General features: G+C 37.5%; 5 protein-coding genes across 7 annotated transcripts; 3 read left to right on the forward strand and 2 right to left on the reverse strand.

The window, feature by feature from the left end:
* Window positions 1-1,504: 1,504 nt before the first annotated feature.
* On the forward strand, window positions 1,505-5,343 carry LOC108209960 (LRR receptor-like serine/threonine-protein kinase FLS2). Its single transcript, XM_017381179.2, has 2 exons — window positions 1,505-4,726; window positions 4,825-5,343. Exons 1-2 carry the CDS (start codon window positions 1,555-1,557, stop codon window positions 5,241-5,243), a joined length of 3,591 nt encoding a protein of 1,196 aa, XP_017236668.1. The 5' UTR covers window positions 1,505-1,554; the 3' UTR covers window positions 5,244-5,343.
* Window positions 5,344-5,600: 257 nt separating this feature from the next.
* On the reverse strand, window positions 5,601-6,634 carry LOC108209961 (chlorophyll a-b binding protein, chloroplastic). The gene has a single exon (XM_017381180.2). It carries the CDS (start codon window positions 6,560-6,562, stop codon window positions 5,768-5,770), a length of 795 nt encoding a protein of 264 aa, XP_017236669.1. The 5' UTR covers window positions 6,563-6,634; the 3' UTR covers window positions 5,601-5,767.
* A 1,036-nt stretch (window positions 6,635-7,670) lies between these two features.
* On the forward strand, window positions 7,671-8,638 carry LOC108205957 (chlorophyll a-b binding protein, chloroplastic-like). Its single transcript, XM_017376092.2, has one exon. It carries the CDS (start codon window positions 7,737-7,739, stop codon window positions 8,529-8,531), a length of 795 nt encoding a protein of 264 aa, XP_017231581.1. The 5' UTR covers window positions 7,671-7,736; the 3' UTR covers window positions 8,532-8,638.
* Window positions 8,639-9,101: 463 nt separating this feature from the next.
* Window positions 9,102-11,866, forward strand: LOC108206846 (uncharacterized). Of its 2 annotated transcripts, none has more exons than XM_017377264.2 (6): window positions 9,102-9,269; window positions 10,640-10,840; window positions 10,943-11,082; window positions 11,238-11,384; window positions 11,474-11,555; window positions 11,632-11,866. In XM_017377264.2, exons 2-6 carry the CDS (start codon window positions 10,699-10,701, stop codon window positions 11,685-11,687), a joined length of 567 nt encoding a protein of 188 aa, XP_017232753.1. In that variant the 5' UTR covers window positions 9,102-9,269; window positions 10,640-10,698; the 3' UTR covers window positions 11,688-11,866. The 2 variants fall into 2 exon arrangements, with proteins under 2 accessions (XP_017232753.1, XP_017232752.1); XM_017377263.2 differs by having other exon boundaries at window positions 9,103-9,269; window positions 11,474-11,533.
* A 5,010-nt stretch (window positions 11,867-16,876) lies between these two features.
* Window positions 16,877-19,711, reverse strand: LOC108206919 (two-pore potassium channel 3). 2 transcript variants are annotated; one of them, XM_017377350.2, is made up of 3 exons: window positions 19,566-19,711; window positions 18,057-19,198; window positions 16,877-17,460 (listed from the first exon to the last, which is right to left on the reverse strand). In XM_017377350.2, exons 2-3 carry the CDS (start codon window positions 19,172-19,174, stop codon window positions 17,313-17,315), a joined length of 1,266 nt encoding a protein of 421 aa, XP_017232839.1. In that variant the 5' UTR covers window positions 19,175-19,198; window positions 19,566-19,711; the 3' UTR covers window positions 16,877-17,312. The 2 variants fall into 2 exon arrangements, with proteins under 2 accessions (XP_017232839.1, XP_017232840.1); XM_017377351.2 differs by lacking the exon at window positions 19,566-19,711 and having other exon boundaries at window positions 18,057-19,492.
* Between the last annotated feature and the right edge of the window lie 3,793 nt (window positions 19,712-23,504).

Raw genomic sequence — 23,504 nt, forward strand, 5'->3', positions numbered from 1 at the left:
GCTATTATATTACGTATTCATTTTCTGACCTGAATATGCTATTATATCCAATATTATAATCATTTCGTGAAATTGCTGTCTTTATAGTTAGTTCAAATTTTCGCCTTCTCAGGCTTGCTGCCTTTCCCTGAATTCACAGTTAACCGGCTACCCTTAACAAAAAAATGTTAGACATGCTGCAATACGAAGTTTGACGTCCCTCCTGAATCCAGGTTGATCAGACTTATTTATCATGTAAAAGAAGCCTCGATGATGTAATAAGTTGGTACAAAATTCAACATTTACATGCACCCTCTACATAAAAGTGGACTTTTCACGTTAGTCGGTTTAATTTTGTGTGTAGATCCGCTCCTGTCCCCCGGCCATGTTTGCGGGATTCACTCCTTTTTTGAAATAATTGATGTATGCATGAATTACGATAGCGGCATAACTACCTCCACTGCACTCACAAGTGAAGTCGACTACGGCGCAACTATGTGTTGTGTGGAGCCTCTAGGTGCACCTGACAACCTCTTTCACAATAATATTCATTCAGTGTCTTGGTTTTTAGGCAGAACTCCCCCGTATCTTCCATTTGACTTTGACCCGCGCCAACTGGGCTACTTGCATAGTATCAAGTAGGCATGCATTATCTCTGACTTTTTTCCTACTACTGAGTTTGTTACATTATGGGGCCGTTTGGGTAAGCTTAAAATAAGTGCTTCTTGCTTAAAATAAATAAGTGGAATAGAAGTTAGAAGCAAGATAAGACTTATAAGTGATTAAAGTGTTTGGGAAATAAGTAGAAGCCCTGAAACAAAAGCTAGCATTCCTAGCTTTTTATAAGTGCTTCTTGACTTATTACACAAACGGTACAAATAAGTGCTCCTAGCTTATAATCCAGAAGCTGGACTTATAAGTTGGAAACAAACACCCACTATATTGTTTGTATTCTTCATAAAATAACAGTATGCTTGATTTTTATAACCCAAAAACTAAATACTTAGAAAATAAATTTTCTTCGCGCACTTTAAAATTTTAGATAAATTGATTTCCGATATAGTATCAAAATTGGTTCGTCGGAGTTCTTAAGTTCGACGTTTCGTCGTCTCCGAGATCCTCAAAATATAATATGGACACAAAAGCGGAGCTGAGAATGAGTGTTAAAAAGAACATAAAATCTATTCGGACATTTTTCTAACTAATTATCAACAATCACATAACATTTTTTGACATATTTCTTTATTTCGCGAACTGTAAACATTCTTCATAAAAGGAATGATCAAAATAATTCTCCAATCTCTATCCTTGTCCAAAGTAACCATGCTGCATATGGCCTTGCGTGCTTTGGATTCATCCTCAAGTTGCAGCTATGCATTTTGCTACAATCATTATCCTTTCACAACTAGATATAGTAGTTGCTAGGAGTCGTACACTTGCAAAATCTAACTTGTCTGTTGAGTCAAACATTCACATTACTATGTCAAGGTACAAAGAATGTATGTAATTTACATTTCCAGAAATTAAGAATAGTTCTGCAAGCTGAATATGCATATATAGTAGCATGCATTATACATGCTCATTACCACTTCATTTCATACAAGCATAGCTATGGGAATAGTACCACAAAATGTTAGCTTTATAGCACTTCTTGCTTTCTCAGTGCTACTTGGCACTGTGTTAACTGCAGAACCAAGCCTGGATGTCGAGCTTGAAGCTCTGAAAGCATTCAAAAATTCAATTACAGAGGACCCTCTTGGTGCTCTTCAAGATTGGAATGATTCTAGTCATCATTGCAACTGGACTGGGATCACGTGTGATACTTTTGTCGTCTCCATTTCTGTGGTCGAAAAGCAACTTCAGGGCTCCATCTCTCCATTCCTGGGAAATCTTTCTAATCTCCAGGTTCTTGATCTAACTTCAAACTCATTCACTGGTCACATTCCTTCACAACTAGGCTATTGCTCACAGCTTACTGACCTCATCTTTTATCAAAATTCACTTTCTGGTTCAATCCCACCAGAGCTAGGAAAGCTTGAAAATCTACACACTGCTGATTTTGGTAACAATTTACTCACTGGAAGCATTCCAGAGAGTTTAACCAACTGCACATCACTGTTGGCACTTGGCTTAAACTCTAACAACCTCACCGGTGAAATCCCATCTAGCTTAGGTGAATTGGTTAATCTACAGGTTTTTGTAGCTTATGATAACAGTCTAACAGGTTCAATTCCTCCTTCCATTGGTAACTTGAAATATATTCAAGATTTTGACCTAAGTGAAAACAAGTTATCTGGTCCAATCCCCCCGGAAGTAGGAAAATTGTCTAAGTTGCAAACACTGCAGTTATTCACCAATTCTCTCACTGGCACAATTCCAAAAGAATTAGGCCAGTGTACCAATCTTGTCTTGCTAAACCTTTATGGCAATCATTTCACTGGAGCCATTCCTTCTGAACTTGGAAATTTGGCGAGTTTACAAGCCTTACGGTTGTATGATAATAAGCTGAATTCTACATTTCCACTTTCATTTCTACGATTGAAATCATTGATCAATCTGCAACTTTCACATAATGAATTAACTGGCAGCATACCTTCCGAAATTAGTTCCTTGGCTTCATTGCAGATACTGATGCTGCATAATAATAGCTTTACTGGTGAGATCCCTTCATCAGTAACCAATATGACAAATCTAACTTATGTGTCGATGGGCTACAATCTTCTCACGGGATCATTACCATCAAACATGGGGGCACTACACAATTTAAAGAACTTGTCATTCTACTTTAATTTTCTTGATGGTGTCATTCCTCCTAGTATCACCAACTGCACAAAACTTCTTTCAATAGGGTTGTCTTCTAATAAACTGACCGGAAAAATTCCTTATGGCCTAGGGAAGTTGCCAAATCTCACATTTCTCAGCGTAGAAAATAATCATATGTTCGGAGACATTCCTGATGACCTTTTTGAGTGCATAGGTCTGACTACGCTCGTCTTAACTGGAAATAATTTCACCGGATTGCTGAAACCAAGCATAGGAAACCTCACTAATCTTGAGACGCTGCTTCTTGGTACAAATTCATTTTCAGGAAGGATTCCAAAGGAAATTGGGAATCTTACTCAGCTGCTTAAGTTATCCCTTCGGACAAACAAATTTTCAGGCTTCGTTCCTCCTGAACTGTCAAAGCTTACTCTCCTCCAAGGCCTTGCACTTGAAAACAATCTCCTGGAAGGCTTGATTCCAGGAAGCCTTTTTGAGCTCCGAAAGCTGTCTGTACTTCTGCTTCACAATAACAAGTTCACAGGAACCATCCCGGATGCTCTTTCAAAACTTGAGCAACTGACGGAATTGAACCTCAGAGAAAACAAGCTTTCTGGGTCAATCCCTAAGAGCTTGGCAAGACTGAACCGACTGTTGACCTTGGATCTCTCGCGTAATAATCTCACAGGATCTATTCCAGGATCAGTGATATCAAGCATGAGAACATTGTCGATGTACCTCGATCTATCACACAATTTATTTTCTGGAAAAATTCCACCTGAGATGGGAATGCTAGAAATGGTACAAGTCATTGACATCTCAAATAACAATCTATCAGGAAGCATTTCTGCGCTCAGAGGCTGCAGAAATCTGTTATCACTTGATGCATCAAGTAACAAATTATCTGGCCAGATCCCAACAGACATTTTCACTCAGATCACGCAGCTTACCAACCTGAATCTCTCAAGTAACCAGCTAGATGGGGCACTCCCTGAGAATTTGGCGAGCCTGAAGGATCTTAATTCGCTTGATCTTTCACACAATATGTTCAAAGGCATAATACCTGAAAATTTCACCAAAATGTCCACCTTGAAATACCTCAATCTTTCTTTTAATCAACTTGAAGGACGTGTTCCGGAGACTGGTCCATTCAGAAACATAAGTGTAGCCAATTTGCAAGGAAACCCATCCCTTTGTGGAGGCAAATTTCTCCAGCCATGCATCAACCAGAAGAAATCAAAAGGCCCTCTTTCCAAAAAGAGGCTGATCATTCTTGCTTCAGTAGGATCATTTGGCATAGTCTTGCTATTATTAATAATAGTTCCCCTGTTTCTAAGATGCATCAAAAAGAGTAAAACAAAAGAGCTCGAGGATGCAGCACCAAATTACACTTCAAAATCGATCCTCAAGAGGTTTGATCCGAAAGAACTGGAAGATGCTACTAATATGTTTGATGAGGTTAACATTCTGGGTTCAAGTACTATGAGTATTGTGTACAAGGGTACACTGGAAGATGGACAGCTAATAGCCGTTAAAAATTTGAAGGTGCATCAATTTGCTGTGTCAAGTGAAAAGAGCTTCAACAGAGAACTCGGAACACTTGGTAAACTGAAGCACAGAAATCTGGTGAAGCTTATAGGTTATGCTTGGGAGAGTTCAAAGCTGAAGGCAATAGTATTAGAATACATGGAAAATGGTACTCTGGAGAGCATTATACATGATCCAAGGGTGGATCAAGCACGGTGGACATTGTTGGGGAGGATTGATGTTTTAGTCTCAATTGCAAGGGGTTTGGTTTATTTGCATTCAGGTTATGATTTTCCAATAGTTCACTGCGACCTGAAGCCTTCTAACGTTCTTTTTGATGGGAAGTGGGATGCCCGTGTGAGTGATTTTGGGACGGCCAGAATTCTAGATATAGATTTAAACAGCAGCAGCTCTACCTCGGGATCAGCTTTTGAAGGAACTATTGGCTACTTGGCACCAGGTAATTCTCAGCTCTTCCCCTCCCTCCCCAGACTTAAGTACCTTTCCTCTGCTTTGAACCTCTACTAATTGAATCATTTATTATGTTTTTATTACCAGAGTACGCATTTATGAAGAAAATCACAACAAAAGTCGATGTTTTTAGCTTTGGCGTGATAATGATGGAGTTTCTCACAAGAAGACGTCCCACAGGGCTTTCTCTAGAGAATGGACAGCCAATCACATTGCCACAACTAGTTCAGAATGCTTCTGCAGATGGAAACGAACGATTACTTCATCTAGTTGACCCTCAGTTAACTTCAGATATCTCAAACAAACAGCAGCTGGTAGAAATCTTTAAGTTAGCCTTACTATGCACGTGCCAAGAGCCAGAAGGTCGACCTGACATGGATGAGGTGCTGTCTTCACTTGCAAAGATCAGCAAAATGGCAGCACAAAATGGGATCACAGAAGATAGCAGATCAAAAAAAGGTCAAACAAGCAACGCTGCCCCTCAAATTGTTCGCACTGCATCTTGAATCCTAGTTAGCTGTAAAAAGCAATTTTCAATTGTTTGCATTTCTTACAGTGCATCCACTGCTTTATATCATCGAGCATGTTCTTAAAGCATTTTGTTCAGTTCGTTTTTATTTTGTCTTTTTTCTTCCTTTTAGCTATGCCAAATTGTTACAATTACCAGAAATACTCGCGCATATTAAGCTGCCTTCCAGTTCAAATAAACGAGCAGGGATATGGAATAACTTGTGTATTAACAAAAAATGTCTTCAAATATGAAATCTTTATAAACTTTTCGTCTTCCAACTAAGAGTAATCTTCATACAGGTCTCAAGAAAAATAATCTGTAATAATCTGCAACCTATACGAAAGGAACAGGATGAAGAGAAGAAACTACAAGTATAGACATTCCACTACTCCAGGAGAGTTTTAGTAGGATCAAATTTACACTTTTCATTAATAAATTACACTACTTGGATAGCAATATTATGCACTACTCAAACAGAACAGAGAAAAAAAAATGAAAATTCAAAATCAGTACTCAGATTCACTTTCCGGGGACAAAGTTGGTGGCGAAGGCCCAGGCATTGTTGTTTACAGGGTCTGCCAAGTGGTCAGCAAGGTTTTCCAATGGGCCTTTCCCGGTGACAATAGCCTGAACAAAGAACCCGAACATAGAGAACATGGCGAGTCTTCCATTCTTCAGCTCCTTCACCTTAAGCTCAGCAAATGCCTCTGGATCCTCCGCAAGGCCTAATGGGTCGAAACTTCCTCCCGGGTATAGCGGGTCTACAATTTCACCAAGTGGTCCACCAGCAACACGGTAGCCCTCAACAGCGCCCATCAGGATGACTTGGGTAGCCCAGATGGCCAAGATGCTTTGTGCATGGACCAAGCTTGGGTTGCCCAAGTAGTCAAGTCCGCCTTCACTGAAGATTTGTGAGCCAGCCTTGAACCACACAGCTTCTCCGAACTTGACACCATTACGGGCCAAGAGCTCAGGGAATACGCAGCCAAGAGCTCCAAGCATGGCCCATCTGGAGTGAATGACTTCAAGCTCACGGTTCTTGGCAAAGGTCTCGGGATCAGCAGAAAGGCCAGCAGTGTCCCAACCATAGTCACCTGGGAATTCACCAGTAAGGTAAGAAGGAGCTTCACCTGAGAATGGGCCTAAGTACTTGACACGGTCAGGGCCGTACCATGGGCTGTTAGAAACTGGTGCCTTGACAGTCTTCCTCATGGAAACTCTTCCATTTCCAAAGAGCTCTGATGAAGATGGAGATACTTGCACCGCCTTTCCAGCGAATGATGGCGAAGAGAGAGCCATTGATGCAGTTGCCATTGCAAAGTTAGCTAGCTAATAAAAGAGAAGTAGTTGCTAATGTTTGTGAGCTTGAAATCAGTGAGTTACTGAGCTGTTTAGAGGAGTATAAATATACATGCGGGTCCTTATCTTTCGATATCTCTATCTCATTTCTCATTGGTTGATAATATTTCTAAGGACTTGATTTGATATCTAGTTGGAGATTGCTGAACCAGTGGCTAGACGCTTAGGTGTTTGGTGTCAAATAATCTAAATGTAGACAGAACTGCATGGGCTAGAATTAGCGACCATTTGAATGTGGTGGAGGAAAAACCTCTGTCTATGGCCAATGGCCTCTCTTATATCTCTCTGAAACTAATGAAATGCTTTTATAAAATTTAAGTCCAGCAACTACTACATTGTTCTGAAAACTTCATTCTTGCTTCCAAAACAACTAGACTCTTGTGACAATATAATTGTGGATTTTAATATAAGAAGTAATTCCCTGTACCTATATAGATTAATTACTCCCTTTCCTTGTCTAGCTCATAAATTATCGTTACATGGGGAAACTATATTTTTCATACTGAAACATCAGGGGGATTGTTGAGCTAGTAGTTGTGTATAGTGACCATACTTAATGCTCTGTTTCAGGTGATTACGGTTTCCATATAAATTTGAGCAAATTCTATTTAGTATAGACTCTTTCAAATTATTATGGTTTTCATATGAAATCGAGCAAAGTCTTTCTAGATTTTTAAACTTGTCAAATCAAACCTATTTTTTTGAAGTTTTCTGATATTGATGAATAAAGCTGTTAATGTTATTAAAGTTAACTATATAATGCTGTCACTAATCCAAAAAATCTAATGCAAAGGCATAAAAGATGATTTATGAAAGAAAAGATGGGAGCCCTGTCATCACCAACGACTAACTAAAAATATCTGTTGAAATGAAGCTAGTCCACTGATTTCTAAGGTGGGACAACATCACTCAGGGCCGTGCAATGTTAATATCTCAACACTGGTGGCTTAGAGGAATCCAGTGTCGATAAAGAATCCTGGAAGCCAATCAGAATGCAGATATAGATGTCATGAGATGAGCAAAGGGATAGCTCTAAGCTTGTATAAATAACTGCCAAAACCATGTTCTTCAGAAATCACTAACACCTTGTACAACTATCATTATTTCTTTCTACGCCTCTTTAATATAAATGGCTGCTTCAACAATGGCTCTTTCTTCGCCTGCTTTTGCTGGCAAGGCAGTTCAGGTGGCTCCATCCTCTTCTGAGCTTTTCGGAAATGGAAGAGTTTCCATGAGGAAGACAGTCAAGGCACCAGTCTCTAACAGCCCATGGTACGGCCCAGACCGTGTCAAGTACTTGGGCCCATTCTCAGGTGAAGCTCCATCATACCTTACTGGTGAATTCCCAGGTGACTATGGTTGGGACACTGCTGGACTTTCTGCGGATCCCGAGACTTTCGCCAAGAACCGTGAGCTTGAAGTCATTCACTCCAGATGGGCCATGCTCGGAGCTCTTGGCTGTGTCTTCCCTGAGCTCTTGGCCCGTAATGGTGTCAAGTTTGGCGAAGCCGTCTGGTTCAAGGCCGGTTCACAAATCTTCAGTGAAGGCGGACTTGACTACTTGGGCAACCCAAGCTTGGTCCATGCACAGAGCATCTTGGCCATCTGGGCTACCCAAGTCATCTTGATGGGCGCTGTTGAGGGCTACCGTGTTGCTGGTGGACCACTTGGTGAAATCGTAGACCCGTTATACCCTGGAGGAAGTTTCGACCCATTAGGCCTTGCTGAGGACCCAGAGGCATTTGCCGAGCTCAAGGTGAAGGAGCTGAAGAATGGAAGACTCGCCATGTTCTCTATGTTCGGGTTCTTTGTTCAGGCTATTGTCACCGGGAAAGGGCCATTGGAAAACCTTGCTGACCACTTGGCAGACCCTGTAAACAACAATGCCTGGGCCTTTGCCACCAACTTTGTCCCTGGAAAGTAAATTTAGATGGAGATAGGAGTGTCTTGCTTGTTTGATCTTGAGTTTGTAAAATTATATGTGAATTACTATGACTACTAGAAATTAATATCAATTGAACTTCAGACCCATTCCTTTGGTGCAAATTAAGCATACATATTTAGATTGATGACTGCTGTAGATGATCAAGGATTTCATCCTATTAACATGATTAAACTGAAACAGTAAATCTCTCAATGTGAAATTAACCAGCACATTATTGTTGTCTCAGAATTCTTACAAGTACTCTGTATTGCACTACATGTTTTGAAAGTTCTTTTACCAAATTACTTGGGGAGGACTGAGGAGATCTGGCAAATATTACTATTAGTATAAATGAATGAAGATCTAATGCATTCCCAAATAATTAAAATTATTATACATAAAGATCCAAATATTTTTCAAGGCATCAAGATCAAAATATTTTTCATATTTTATGTTATTTTTTAATGTTTTTTCAATTTCTTTTGGATTTTCTTTTATGACTATAGAAGTTTATATATTAAAGCTTTAATAAATTTTACAAAAATACAAAAATAGCACTTAAGGACTCAAGGGAGTGTTTAGTTCTATACATAGTTACCTATTTATTCCAGTGACCGTTGACAAACAAACACCAGACGGATGCTCAGAAATCACCTGCAATTAGCCGGAAAAGAACCTACCGGAGAGCGCCGGCCGATTAACTGAACCAAGATTCCGGCAAAGCTTCTAAATTTTAAGGTAATTGACTTCCTTTCTTGATAAACGTTAGTAATGTGTTGTAAGATTAAAAATTTTAACTTCGTTTACAAATTCGATTTGGGTGCTAATCTTTTTTAATGCTAGTTCTATTACAGATTAATAACTGTTTTTTATAGGTGCATCTTGATTTTATGGTTTGTTTGGTACCCATTTATTCATTGCTTATTCTGTGCCTTTCATTGTAGGTTTGTTCTTGTTCTAATTTTCTATTCATTAGAGTTGTTAAGGTGGGTGTTACTTGTTAGACATACTATAATTTTCACAAGTTTGCGAAAAAATACTAGCTTTTGCTTTAGTTCGAAGAGAGGGCTCTCTGAATTTGTTTGAGGTGTTAGGCTCGTCAGAAACGCGATCAAGTATCCTGCATTTCAGACACTTAAAAAATTAGTTACCCATACTAGGATCCCGTCAAATGTGTGGGTTTTTGAGAAATCTTTTTATACTGTAGTAATTTGGTCAGCATATCATCATATTTAAGTATCTTGGTGGATCTTTTTTTTGATAAGGTCTATAAATCAATGACATTGAGCCTAGCATATTCTTGTGCTTGTGATATTAGATGTGGTCATGACTGATGAGCAACTCAGCAAGTCAACAATTTTCTAATCTTGAGTGAGAATATAGCGAGACAATGGGAGATGACTAGAGACAAATGGTGGCATTAATACTAGTTTATGTGTATTAGATGTATATTAACGTGGATATGAGTGACAAATGCCTGTGTCTGTTAATTTTATCCTGAAAAACTATAGAACCAGGAACATCTATTCCAACTCAATAAGAAGAAAAAAAAGTTAAAGATGAGATGATGCAATGAAGGTAAAAAAACAATTGTGCAGACAAAGAAAGATTAATATAGACCTAGTCTGGTTAGATTATTGTGGCAATAAATAATGAATAAGGAAATAGATCTAGTCTGGGGTCACAACATGCAGAATGTGGAATTTTAATGCTGGATGGTGGACTTCCCCTGAAAATGATATGGATGTTAATATCAGAGGTGGTTTTCATGTTTCTGCTACTAATTGAGTAGTGATAGTCAGTACACAACTAGTGGAGATTGTGTTGGTCATTGAGGTCTTTTGGATGCCAGATAGGGAATTAAACTATAAGCTAGAGGATTAAATATTGTAGAAACATGCCTGAATATATTACAATACTGTCTATAAATATTGTTGTGTTTTCTAACTATTTCATTGGCTATTATTGAAACTGGGACTAATTATATTCTCATGTAAGATGCAATTGCTAAACTTTCCATTAGAGTCCATGAATTGAATTTGTAGATACTTTAAATCTTACGCTTTGTTCTCTAGTATTTACTGGTTTTTGTATGACAATTGACACAGGCGTTGAATGACTGATATTAGTATCAGCACAGAAATGCGATAGTTCTTCCCTTCACAATATGGAAATTAACGTGGTAACTATAATTACTGTATTTATCTCGTTAGTTGTGTTTCGCATTTGTTATGTCGTCTACTGGAGCAGCAAACCATTTCGAACTAAGTCTACAAATTCTCTTAGTACACTGATCATCCTGGGCTCAGGTGCGCTCACCTACTTTCTTCAAATCATGTTTCGGTTTATTTTTGGGGCAGGGTATTTTTTAATCGTTATTAATTTGGTCCATATTCTTTGATTATAATTAGGGGGTCACACAGCAGAGATGCTAAATCTCTTGTCGGTTTTGCAAGAAAACCGACTATATCCAAGATACTACATTGCTGCTGCCACTGATACTATGAGTCTCCAGAAAGCGCGTGTGTTTGAGGACTCTTTAGCTGATAAGGTGATTTTTGTTCTTGATCCCAACAAGTAAAAAGATAGAGCATGATTAAAATTTGGAAGACGGAAGATTGTATATTAGACAAATTTGTATTTGTCCAGATTATATTGGCTTCTCAATGGGAATAATTGATCTTCTTTTACTTTTCTTTTCTTTAGAGGGGAAGTAAGACAGAAGAAACTGCTCAGTTCATGCGGATATATCGAAGCCGTGAAGTAGGCCAGTCGTATGTAACTTCTGTTGGAACTACCATTTATGCAGTTGCTCATGCCCTGCTGCTGATGATAAAAATCAAGCCCCAAGTGGTACTCCCATTGCCTTCACCTTTATGATAGATCACTACCATTTTCTTGTATATATGAGTATTCAGCTCACTTGACATATCGCTGAACAGATTCTATGCAATGGCCCTGGGACTTGTATACCTTTGTGTGCAATCGCATTTTTTTTCAAGGTTCAGGTTATCAGAATCAAATGTATATATTTGTAGTAATATTCACTCTTTAGGATGGCTACAGAAAGCAGTACATAACTTTTAAATGTTGTACACAGGTGCTGGGAATAAGGTGGTCATCTATCTTCTATGTGGAGAGCATAGCACGAGTTAAGAGGTTATCTTTAAGTGGTATTATTCTCTACAAATTACACATGGCTGATCAGTTATTTGTGCAGTGGCCACGACTGCAAAGAAAGTATCCACGAACTCAATATGTGGGCCGTCTAATGTAATTGACTGACCTCGTCATTCCTACGATGACCACTTCATTGTATGAAACTTTTTGTCTGATATCCCTGCTTATCTTTCTGCCAATATTTAAACCTGAAAGTAAATATAATTGAAAGAAAAGCTGAGAGTCCAGCTCTAAAGAGGAATAATGATAAAAGTGGTGGTGCAAACAGAGTATATTTGTATATAAAAGCACATAAAGTTTGTTACAGCAAAAGAAAGACAGAGCAGGTGCTTATATAGCCACAACTTCTAACTGACTAGAGCACACCTAACTAACTAGAGCTGATGTGTACAACTTTACAGCTCACTACAGCTGGCAACACAGCTGGCACCAGTTGTCATAGAAGCATCTAGACCAGTCTCTCTAACAGCCCCCCTCAAGTTAGGAGCTGTGAACAAATTGCAGGCTCCTAACTTGGAGAGATGAGACTGTAACAGTGGGAAAGACATGGCTTTAGTGAAGAGATCAGCTGGCTGTGATGCAGAGGAGATGTGCTCAGTAGAAACAAGACCTTGCTTTAATTTCTGACGAACCAAATGGCAGTCAATTTCAATGTGTTTGGTTCGTTCATGAAAGACTGGATTAGAAGCAAGATAAAGAGCAGACTTGTTGTCACAATAGAGAGTGACAGGAGTAATGTTGGAGAACTTCATTTCCGTAAGAAGAGAAACTATCCAAGTAAGTTCACAACAAGTATCAGCTAGGGCCCTATATTCGGCTTCAGCAGACGAACGGGACACAATCAGCTGTTTCTTGCACTTACAATTAATCAGAGAGTCACCAAGCAGTACACAGAAACCAGTCAACGAACGTCGAGTATTAGGACAGCTTGCCCAGTCAGCATCAGCATACGCAGTGACAGACAAATCAGACTTAACAGAGAAGAACAAGCCTTGTCCACAAGTGCCCCGTAGATATTGAACAATCTTTACAGCAGCTTTCCAGTGACCTTCACGAGGGGAACACATGAACTGAGCTAATACATGAACTGGGTAGGAGAGCTCAGGTCGTGTGATGGTGAGATAGATGAGTCTGCCAATAAGTCGACGATACGCAGAGACATCATGTAAAAAATCAGAGGTGTCTTTGAGTAAGCAATGATGTTGGTCCATAGGGATGGAGGTGGCTCGAGACTCATCCAAGACCACATCTTTCACAATGTCCAAAGTGTATTTGCTTTGATGAACATAGATCCCCTGAGGGGAACGAGACAACTGGAGACCCAGAAAATATTGCAGGGTCCCTAAGTCCTTAACTTTGAAGTGAATGCCAATGAATCTGATGATTTCATTGAGCAAATTCATATTATTACCAGTAAGGAGCATGTCATCAACATAGATGAGAAGATAAGCAACCATATTGTTTCTCTCAAAACGAAGCAGGCTGGGATCACTCACCATTTGAGTGAAACCAAACTGAAGTAAAGCATTGGTTAAAGTAACAAACCAACGTCGAGGAGCTTGCTTAAGCCCATAAATCGACTTCACTAATCTGCAAACTAAGCGCTGATTGGGGAACTTAGCAAGAATATCTGCAGGAGGTGTGTAACCAGGCGGCAAAGCCATATAAACCTCTTCCTCTAGAGTCCCATGTAGAAAAGCATTAGCAACATCAAGTTGCTTTAACATCCACTGGTGTTTAGCAGCTAGAGCAAGGACAAGACGCAAAGTTGCCATTTTAGCAACGGGGGCGAAAGTTTCGAAGTAATCTAGCCCTTCAGTTTGTGTGAAACCTTTCGCAACTAAGCGTGCTTTGTACCGATCAACCGTCCCATTCTCCAGATATTTGACCTTGAACAGCCACTTACAGCCCACCAGTCTCTTATCAGGAGGTAAAGGTTGAACTATCCAAGTGTGATTGGCCTCCATTGCAGCTAATTCAGCACTTATAGCTTCACACCACAAAGAGTCTTTGATAGCCTGTTTGTAGGAGGTAGGAACAGGTATTGTTTCAGCAGATGCCGTGAAAGCCACATGAGTAGTGTCAAATGGCAGAGCTTGACAATAGTCTGTTAGCGTAGACACAGAAGCTGCAGAAGCATGAACCACTTGAATGCTATTAACCAAATGACTGGGAAGACCAGTAAAGTCTGTGAACCTGGTAGGTAGTTTGTGTTGTCTAGAAGGCCTACTGTGACCCACAGATGAAGTGTCAAGCACATTTGCAGGTTCAGATGTCCTTGTAGGTTCAGTTGTAGGATTAAAAGAACTTGCATCCATTAATGGAACAGGTGGCAAAGCATCTGTATCAGCAGAGTAATGTTCTGGAAAGAGATTGACTGGAGGAGGCTGAACTGTCTTAAAAGGGAAGATATGCTCCGAAAATTGAACATCTCTGGAGATATGGATTTGATTAGTACTCAAGTCAAGAATTTTATAAGCCTTTTTAGCAAAAGGATAACCCACAAAAACACCTTTGATGGCACGGGAGGCAAATTTATCAGTTGGATGTGGCAAAATTAATGCAAAGCATAAACACCCAAACACCTTGAGAATTGAATAATCTGGAGAGGAGCTGAAAAGAGCCTCATAAGGACTGCATCCTTTCAACTGTGGAGTTGGAGTACGATTAATCAAATATGTAGCTGTTAAAAGGCACTCTCCCCAATATTGAATTGGCATGGCAGAGTGAAATCTGAGAGCACGTGCAACATTCAAGAGAGTCCTATGTTTCCTCTCAACACACCCATTCTGTTGAGGTGTATAGACACAAGTAGTCTGATGTATGATGTAGTATGGATGATCAACACTAAGCGGAGTGAAAGTTTGCGATGTAGACGCCATGAGAACAAGAAGAAATGCAAAATCGAAGAAACGAAGAAGCACAGTAATGGCTAGGTCACCATGAGAGAGTGTTTGGCTCTGATACCATGATAAAAGTGGTGGTGCAAACAGAGTATATTTGTATATAAAAGCACATAAAGTTTGTTACAGCAAAAGAAAGACAGAGCAGGTGCTTATATAGCCACAACTTCTAACTGACTAGAGCACACCTAACTAACTAGAGCTGATGTGTACAACTTTACGGCTCACTACAGCTGGCAACACAGCTGGCACCAGTTGTCATAGAAACATCTAGACCAGTCTCTCTAACAAATAACCAGATAAAACCTTTGGCAAAAACATTGCAAGTGTACCCTCAACAAGATTTGATATATTCTTTTTTCTGCTAAATAAATTTAACTTTATGGCAGGATACTACTTGACACTCCATGGCCTTCAACTAACAAATATTGCCGATCATTATAGCCCAAGATCATTATATACCTTGGGCAAAAAATGTGCGTGATAAAATTTGTACAAATGTTACAACTTACGAAGACACTCATAAGCTAAAGTAATAATGGTACTTGTATAAAGGAATATTTTGGTTCCTCTTTAATAAATCCGGTTAAGGGATTGGAATCGTTCACGGGTTTTTGGATTAGTAATTTGTTATTTGGAATGAAAATCTCGATTTCATTTTGTGGGTAAATTATTTCTCCCACGTTTCTTAGAACATCCATTTACATATCCGTCATTTTCATTGTCCTTCCTATTGCCTTTTCAAACATCATTTAAATCTCTCCAAAATTGCTGTGACTGCTTCCCTTGTCCTTCACTCCGTTCAAAAATGCAAACAGCTAGGATCGGATCAATAGTCATGCCGGAAGTACTAATTACATGAGAGAACAAAGGAGATATCATGTAGATCAGACCCAATAGAACAAATTTGTCATGATACTAAGCACACATGCATATCAAGTATTATTTGACAACCTTTTATCTATAATAAGTAGGGATGAGCAGAAACCGAACCGAAAATTAAAACCGCACCAAAAACCGCAAAAACCGCACGAAACCGCACCAAATAAAACCGCACCGAATAAAAACCGCACCGAAGCTTTGGTTTTGGTTTTGGTTTCTAAAAATTTTAAAACCGAATACAAACCGAACCGAACCGCAATAATATTTATATTTATTTATTTTATATATTTAGATATAGTATATAAATTATATCTATTATAAAATATATAATTATATATATAGTATATACATTGTCAAGAAAGCTTTGCTTGGCAGACTGTCTACTAACTTTGACAATGCTCGAAAGTTTTACATTGCACACTCGCACACTCGTTTATGTCGGTCCATTTTTGTTGGGTTAATCGTTCAGGCCTATGGTGTCTGTTTATAAGTGAAATTTATGTGAATAAGTGAAGCTTGACAAGATAAGATGAATAAAATAGACTAGTTTTTGGCTGTTGGTAATTTTTGCCTACTGCCTTGACATCTAAATATGCATTAGTCTATCTGGTGCATGTAATGTTTCCGAATACGTTTATTGCTTTCCGGTTAAACTCTCTTATTATTTAAATATTACTGAATTTGGCATACTTATTGTAAAGTTGTTAAAGATCCTAGCATTCGAGAGTTTATCGAACTCTTCACGGTTTGAAAACCGAACCGCACCATGTAAAACCGAAACCGCTTATTTTTTAAACCGAACCGCACCAATGCTATTTGGTTCGGTTCCGATTTCGAATTTTAGAAACCGCACGTCGTGGTTCCGGTTGCGGTTTTAGATGTAAACCGCACCAAACCGCACCACGCACGTGCCTAATAATAAGCTGATTTATAATCTCTACATGAGTGAAATCTTTTATGGAAAGCATTTAACCGATGTATGCGTGTGAGCGCGTATAAAATTGAGAGGTAGAAACTAGAAAGAACAAAGGAAGGGCAGAAGAGTGACCAACTTAAATATGATATATTACCAACAATATCCTAAAATAATATCCTAAACTAAATTTAAGGTATTTAAAAAAAAAAAAAAAGAGTGCTTCAATAATGATACCGGGACATCCACCATGTGCCTAATTTTCTATATGTGTCCTAAACCATTTTTATCAATTAAAAAAAAATCAAATTTCCTCCCTTTCAAAACATTTCTCTCCTCCTTTTCACTTCCCTAATTCCTTCTGATAGTAATTCAAAATATTATTACTTGTTAATAAGCCGCTCTTTCACTAGTCAACAAGTTGCAGAGCATGTATAATTTGTTAGCATCTATGCAGCAGCAATGCGGAGGAGAAAAAATTTAGCACTCTGTGATATATTAGGCATATAGCATAAAGATGAGAATATCGTGTAAAGTGTACAGGAGAAGTACTCATCTGGATACTAAATCAGATCAAAGCCTGAACAATCAGACAGTTATGCTGAATAGGTTCCCCACACATATATAAGTATATAAGTATCTAAGGGAACTGTCTCATACTTATTCAGGGAAAAAGTGCGACTCAACTTAGCAATATTGGCAGAAAAATAATGTAAAGTTGAGTTCTTCAAGCAACTGCACTGGTCCCGTTCCCATTATGCATTCCGGGCTCAGATGATTCAGTTCTTTATGTCCAGAAGATAATGCTGATCTACTACTTAGGGATGAGATGTTGAGTGGCTCAAGTATACTTTGTAGTTATTTCTCTGTTTGATACCTCATACTACAAATCAGTTAGCTTTCCTAGTGATGATGTTGCATAAGATCAGCAAGGCTAATCTTTCCACAATTGCCAGTGTCTATACGGTCGAACGTCTGACTGATCTGCAAGATGTCTTTCTCAGACACTTTACCCAGCTCCTTGAGCTTGTATATTACGTACTCAGATTTACTGCAACAATAATTTGATACCTTATGCAATCAGTAACGGCTCAACCAGTAGGGTAAAACATTGTTTATAGCACATACAGAGAATATTTTAGCAATACTAGGGTGAATTAATAATATCACACACAATATATTGATCCACTGCAATATTAGAATGCAATCATGATATTACAATAACATATTTGATCATGAAACTGAAGCTCAACTATTAATCCTAGACATTCTAAACAAGAGGAGTCTGTCATCAGAAAGAAAATTGTGACAAGCTAAAACCTTTTGATGCAACCAGAATGTGAATATTGATATTAAGAAGAAAAACATTAAACACTCTCAACTTCAATCCTAATGCTCCTATGGATGTTCTCTGATTTTCTATGAAATAGAAACGATTTCAACATCAGTGTTGGTGCACAAAAGATCCGATAATGGATACAAAGTTCTTTTAAATCTCTACTACCAAGCATTCTTTGGAAAGATGCTCGAATCATAACACAAATGTTATGGATACCACTTATTGGTTTCATGCAGAGCAGAACTATAAAGAAGGCAGGTAATGCAACTACCTAAGAATTACATCAAGTTACCAACACATAATATTACCTCACAAAGCCATTGTTGTCAATATCAGCAGCAAGAAATTGGGAAACAGTCAAATCCTGACCAAGAACCCATTTCGCCATCCTCCTATGACGCTTATCCACTCTAGCCTCGGCCAAGTAAAGAAAGGCTCGAGCAACTGCAAGTGTTGATACTAGCAACCAAATAGAAGCAAAAATCCGACCAGCCATGGTAGTAAATGCCCGGTCACCATATCCAACTGTAGTAACTGACATGACTGAAAGATAAAAAGAATCTACCCAGCCAAGTCTCTCAACAAAATGCATAACCGCCATTCCAAGTCCAGTACAGAGAACCACAACCCCCAACGCTAGTCCCACTTTCATTCGAATCCTCATTCTCCCCTTTTTAAAATCGATTAAATACGATCTGCCATCATTCTCATGCTCTTTCCCAACTTTAGCAGTTCTCAAAAGATAGCTTTCTTGCAAGTCAAGAACATAACTAACCATCGCACTTAACAAAATATCAATGAATCCAAAACCAACCAATACAAACAAAACCGAGAAGAGCTTAGCCGGAGTGCTATTAGGCGTAATGTCCCCATACCCAATCGTACACATTGTCACAATGCAAAAATACAAACCATCAACAACCGGGTGCGTCTCAATTGCCATAAAATGATCTCTACAGAACCAGTATATAAGCACACCAAGTGTCAAGTACAAAATCAACAAAACAACAGCCTGCTGAACAATGGAACCAGATGAACTAAACTGAGGTTGTTTCTCCCTGGATGAAGGATGTGCAAAATCATTAATCACAGCCATAGCGGGAGCAGTTTTCGACCTATGAAGATTGGTTTTGTGCTTAGGGTAGTTAGGATCAACCAACCAAGATTGATGAGGAGTTTTAACATTTTCTGCAGAACTTGGAGTGGGGGATCTAAAGGATGAAGCCAATGCATCAACAAAATTAGAAGATGATGGTGGTGGCTCTTTCGGGGTCCCGAATATCAAACGTTCCTTAAACTCTGATGGGGTTAGAGGAACAGAAATTTCATTATATTCAGGGAGTGCAAAAAGGGGTGGTGGTATAGGTATTGGTGATGGTGGTGGTTTCTTGGGCTTAATATATGGCAGTAGTGGCTCTTCTTCCATAAGGGTCTCTTCTGAAAACCACTTCTGATTCACCAGAATGCCAGATTTCAAATAGGGTTACAAGAATCAGACAACATGATTCAAGAAAAACATAAAGATTGAAACTTTATCACTAAAATTATTCAAGAACAACATAAAGATTGCAACCTTATATTATCAATCGCACTAACTCACAATATACTAAAAAAAATCATTAACAGAGTGTTTTGATCATTGATGTCATTTTCAAGAACAGGAAAATAACTGATTTTTTAAGAAAAACAATTAAAAATATTTAATCGACAGGGAAAGTTAAAATCATGAGAGAAAATTTGACAAACAAAGATTTGGTGGAAGAAAAAACAGATTGTGCGTGTATGTATGTATATATTGTTACTGTATATGTAAGTACCTTTCTTGATTCGGTCTTTACGGGTGACTACAAAACATACATGTTTTTTCTCCCGGATTTGGCTGATGTTGATGAAACAGTATTCTTGTTTTTATATTAATCAGGATTTCATTTGAATGTGACTGTAGTCTGTACAACGTAAGTAACAGGAATCCCCGTCTGCTGAAGAAAGTTTAGACAAAATATTAAATCCCTCAAAATTTATTCTCAATTTTTTTTTTCAAAACTACTAAAACCCGGCATATGTCTGTCACGTCATTTAAAAAAAAAAGGGACAAATTTTAATGTCCCTAACGAAAAAATTCCGGAGAAATTTTGAGATAACATTAGCCTAAAGTTTAAGAATATTTCTTTTATGCATTTTAATTATTAAAATATTATCTGGACATCTGTACTCAGTTAACGTTAAGATTTTTCTTTCCAACCAAACAATTATTCATGCATCTCATGAACAAGATTTTTGTGTGAAACTTTAAATTTTAATATATATTTATTCATAATCTAGATTGCTTTTTTTTTTTTTTTTTGAAACAAAGGTGTTAATCTAATAATAAAAGGCCATACGGCATCTACACCAATGATCGAGTCGAACAAACAGTAAATTGCAATCGCCTGTTCTCACAAAGAGACAGTTAAACAATATTTTGAAGAAAATGTATGTACAAATACAAGTACCCGCTTCATGCATTCTCGTTAAATTACTGGTACCCTCTTCATCATGCCCCGATAGAGCTATCGTTTGAGCTATCGACCAGAACTGCGATTCCATACAAACTTTCATCACCAAATCAAACCCCGCTTACAATTAAGAAGCGAAAAACAAAGCTCTCACCAGGGAAAGAAAACAACCTTAGATGAAACCACAGAAACAAGGGGAATCCGACTGAAAATCCACCCACTTGAAATAGAGGAGAAAGCCAACGAAATCTCCGATGGTTTTAGATCTAAGAATCCCCCGAGAATAGATCTGGAGCAGAACCACAAAAACAAGAAAAATCGGACTATTGCTTTTATAAATTGATATTATCTCATCGTAATCAGTAAATATTCTGATGATCATATTTATATGTGAGATCTTGCATATTCAATTATTCATGATATAATCGGTTTAGATTTTCAAAGATAATTTTGTCAGAGATATTTAAAGATTCACCGCACTGGAATCTTTGATATTAAGAATAATTTCAAATTTATCTCAATGATAATCTGTTCTTCTTTTTTTGAAACCAACGATAATCTGTTCTTAAATAAAATTTAATAATAATATTTATGTCAATCTAAAATGTACTACCTCCGTCCCATTTTATGTGAACGGATTTGACTTTCACGGAGATTAAGAAAAAGATAGTAAATGTAGTTGAAAAGTGGGTAAAGTGGTGGGACCGATCAATATTTAATACTCCCTCCGTCCCACCCAATTCTTTACATTGGGTTTGGGCACGGAGGTTAAGAAATATGTATAAAGTAGTGGAAAAGAGAAGGAAAAGTGGGTGAAGTGGTGGGACCCATTGATTTTTAATATATAAAAGGGAGTTGGTGGAGTAAAAGTAGTGTGAAAAGGAAGAAAAAGTGAAAAAGTGGTGGGACCCATTAACTATTTTAGGAAAGTTTTGTGATGTAAAGAAATGGGTGGGACGGCCAAATAAGGAAACTGTAAAGAATCTGGTGGGACGGAGGGAGTATAGATTTGAGATAGTGCAGAAAAGTAGTGGGTGTAATAGTGTTTATTTAATGATAAAAGAGTATAAAATATAGAGTTAGTGGGTGTAATAGTGAAAAGCAGTGTTCAGAAATAGTAAGTATTCTAGGTTCATTCTTTTTGGGACGTCTCAAAAAGGAAATGAGGTCACATAAAATGGGACGGAGGGAGTATCATGTTTCTCCGTTCATAGAATCCGACGAATCCTACGCACGACAGAGGTGGAAGGTTCTCCTGGACGTCAATGTTAGATTTCTAGAATTATATATTTCATTATATCATATCACCACACGACCTCATCGCCTCATCGGCTAGTTTTAGGGAAATTTTTATTTCATATTAGTCCTGTCATAGTCGACTAGTGGTACTAGGCACCCCCGCGGGTCGGGTTGGGCGGATTATAGGTTAAACCCTAACCCAACCCATTTAGTTCGGTTTTTTTAATTTTTAACCAAACTAAAGTTCGGTTTAAATTTCATCGGGTTGGGTCAGTTAGGATTTATTTCGGTTTGGGTCGGTTTGGGTCGGGTAGAATAGGTTACTAGAAAATAAGTGTGAGGTAAGGTCACTTAGTTTTGTAATTTCACAATTTTTTCGAGACAAGTTGAGCTCATTATCGAGTTTGTTTGCCAATAGCTTAGTTCTTATTAAGCGGAACTCATGATTCGTTCAAAATAGAAATTGTTTCACGCATTTATTATAAATTTAAGTAATATGTGATATATTTTTAGTTTAGATAGAAAGACACCTAAAATTATTTTAGTAAAAACAAATAAAATATATGAAAATTAAATAAAATATGCGGGTCGGGTTAGAATGGACGGGTTATAAGCAAAACCCTAACCCAACCCATTTAAATCGGTTTTAATAATTTTCAACCCAATCAAAATTCGGGTTAAATATTTTCGGGTTGGTTTAGGGTCGGGTTGGATCGGTTCGATCGGTTTGGGCGGGTTTTGATAACCCATGGGCACCCCTAAGTGGTACTACTTCTCTCGAGAACCTCAAAGTAAAGTGCCCAAAGTAAAAAAGGCTGAAAGAGGCGTAAGGGAAAGTTAATCTCTTTCTCACAAAAGAACCTATTTTTTTTTGCCCGTGCTTCGCACACGGAAATTCTAGATGTTCCATTTAATTGTTTAGTGCTTTCGATGGTGACGAAAATATATATCACAAACGGATATTAAGAGTTCTGTAAACACGTACCATAAGTTCCATAGATATGTATTGGTAAAAACTGAAGAACTAAAAAAACCCACAAAATACAATAAATGTCCCGTATTTTTTTCATACTCTATATTTTAATGACATGTTTGTTTTTTGATTTATAGTATTTTTTATCTTTTATATGTTGTTATATAAAATTTCATAAATTACTTTTAGTAAAATATAATTATAAAATCACTATTTTAAATATAAACTCTATCATATTTGTCAAGTCTCTCCAACCGTCAAACTCCGTTTTGAAAGTGTGCAAATCATGATTTGCACGCCTTTTCTTTTAGTTTTTTATTTACTAAAATAAAAGTGTGCAAATCATGAAAGATCTTGGTCAGTGTTTGTTCAAAATATTAAGATATGTTATTGAGAATTAGTTTCTGAGTTAACAATATAAAATTTTTATTTATATATTTATTAGGAAAGTTAATAAAATCTAAAATATATCATTTACATATATTTATATATAATCATTAAATAATAAATAATTATAATAATATTGTTAATGTCGATATCAAATACAGTCCAAATATCAAATTTTTATATCAATAAGTCTAATCTTATTATGCATTAGAAAATTTGAAAATCAATAAATCAATTACTATTATATATAAGAAAAATTGATTTTCATGTTCATATATGATTTTAAATATTTTTTCATTAAAAATCCAAACTGCGTAAAAAAAATATAAAATGTGATAATCTAATTTTGAACATTATTTATTAACATGAATTTGTTTATCGCCACACATTAAATAACACCGGTTGATATGCCCGCGCTTTTCGTTAATTCTAATTTTTAATTATAATCCCGTCAATTATTATTTTAAAATTTTATATATTAGAAAACGGTTGAATAGATATATTCTACAACCTTTAACATGAGATGACTTGTAAAACAAATAGACAACAGTGAAACATGAAGTAATATCATTACAGATATTGAAATGCAAGAATCCAAATGTTTAAGAAAAGAAATAGATGATTTACAAATCTTCGCAACCTTACATTCTAGCTGACTAAAT

Source organism: Daucus carota, chromosome 2 (assembly GCF_001625215.2).
Source record: "Daucus carota subsp. sativus chromosome 2, DH1 v3.0, whole genome shotgun sequence".
Taxonomy (NCBI): domain Eukaryota; kingdom Viridiplantae; phylum Streptophyta; class Magnoliopsida; order Apiales; family Apiaceae; genus Daucus; species Daucus carota.

What these genes read in the sequence shown, in the direction of transcription:
- LOC108209960 (XM_017381179.2), top strand. Translation starts at nt 1,555, where the DNA reads ATGCTCATTACCACTTCATTTCATACAAGCATAGCTATGGGAATAGTA. An exon ending in TATTGGCTACTTGGCACCAG is followed by an intron (nt 4,727 to 4,824) that starts GTAATTCTCAGC and finishes TTTTATTACCAG; the next exon opens with AGTACGCATTTATGAAGAAA.
- LOC108209961 (XM_017381180.2), bottom strand. Translation starts at nt 6,562, where the DNA reads ATGGCAACTGCATCAATGGCTCTCTCTTCGCCATCATTCGCTGGAAAG.
- LOC108205957 (XM_017376092.2), top strand. Translation starts at nt 7,737, where the DNA reads ATGGCTGCTTCAACAATGGCTCTTTCTTCGCCTGCTTTTGCTGGCAAG.
- LOC108206846 (XM_017377263.2), top strand. Translation starts at nt 10,699, where the DNA reads ATGGAAATTAACGTGGTAACTATAATTACTGTATTTATCTCGTTAGTT. An exon ending in ACTGATCATCCTGGGCTCAG is followed by an intron (nt 10,841 to 10,942) that starts GTGCGCTCACCT and finishes GATTATAATTAG; the next exon opens with GGGGTCACACAGCAGAGATG. An exon ending in AGGACTCTTTAGCTGATAAG is followed by an intron (nt 11,083 to 11,237) that starts GTGATTTTTGTT and finishes TCTTTTCTTTAG; the next exon opens with AGGGGAAGTAAGACAGAAGA.
- LOC108206919 (XM_017377350.2), bottom strand. Translation starts at nt 19,174, where the DNA reads ATGGAAGAAGAGCCACTACTGCCATATATTAAGCCCAAGAAACCACCA. An exon ending in GACAACAATGGCTTTGTGAG is followed by an intron (nt 17,461 to 18,056) that starts GTAATATTATGT and finishes TTATTGTTGCAG; the next exon opens with TAAATCTGAGTACGTAATAT.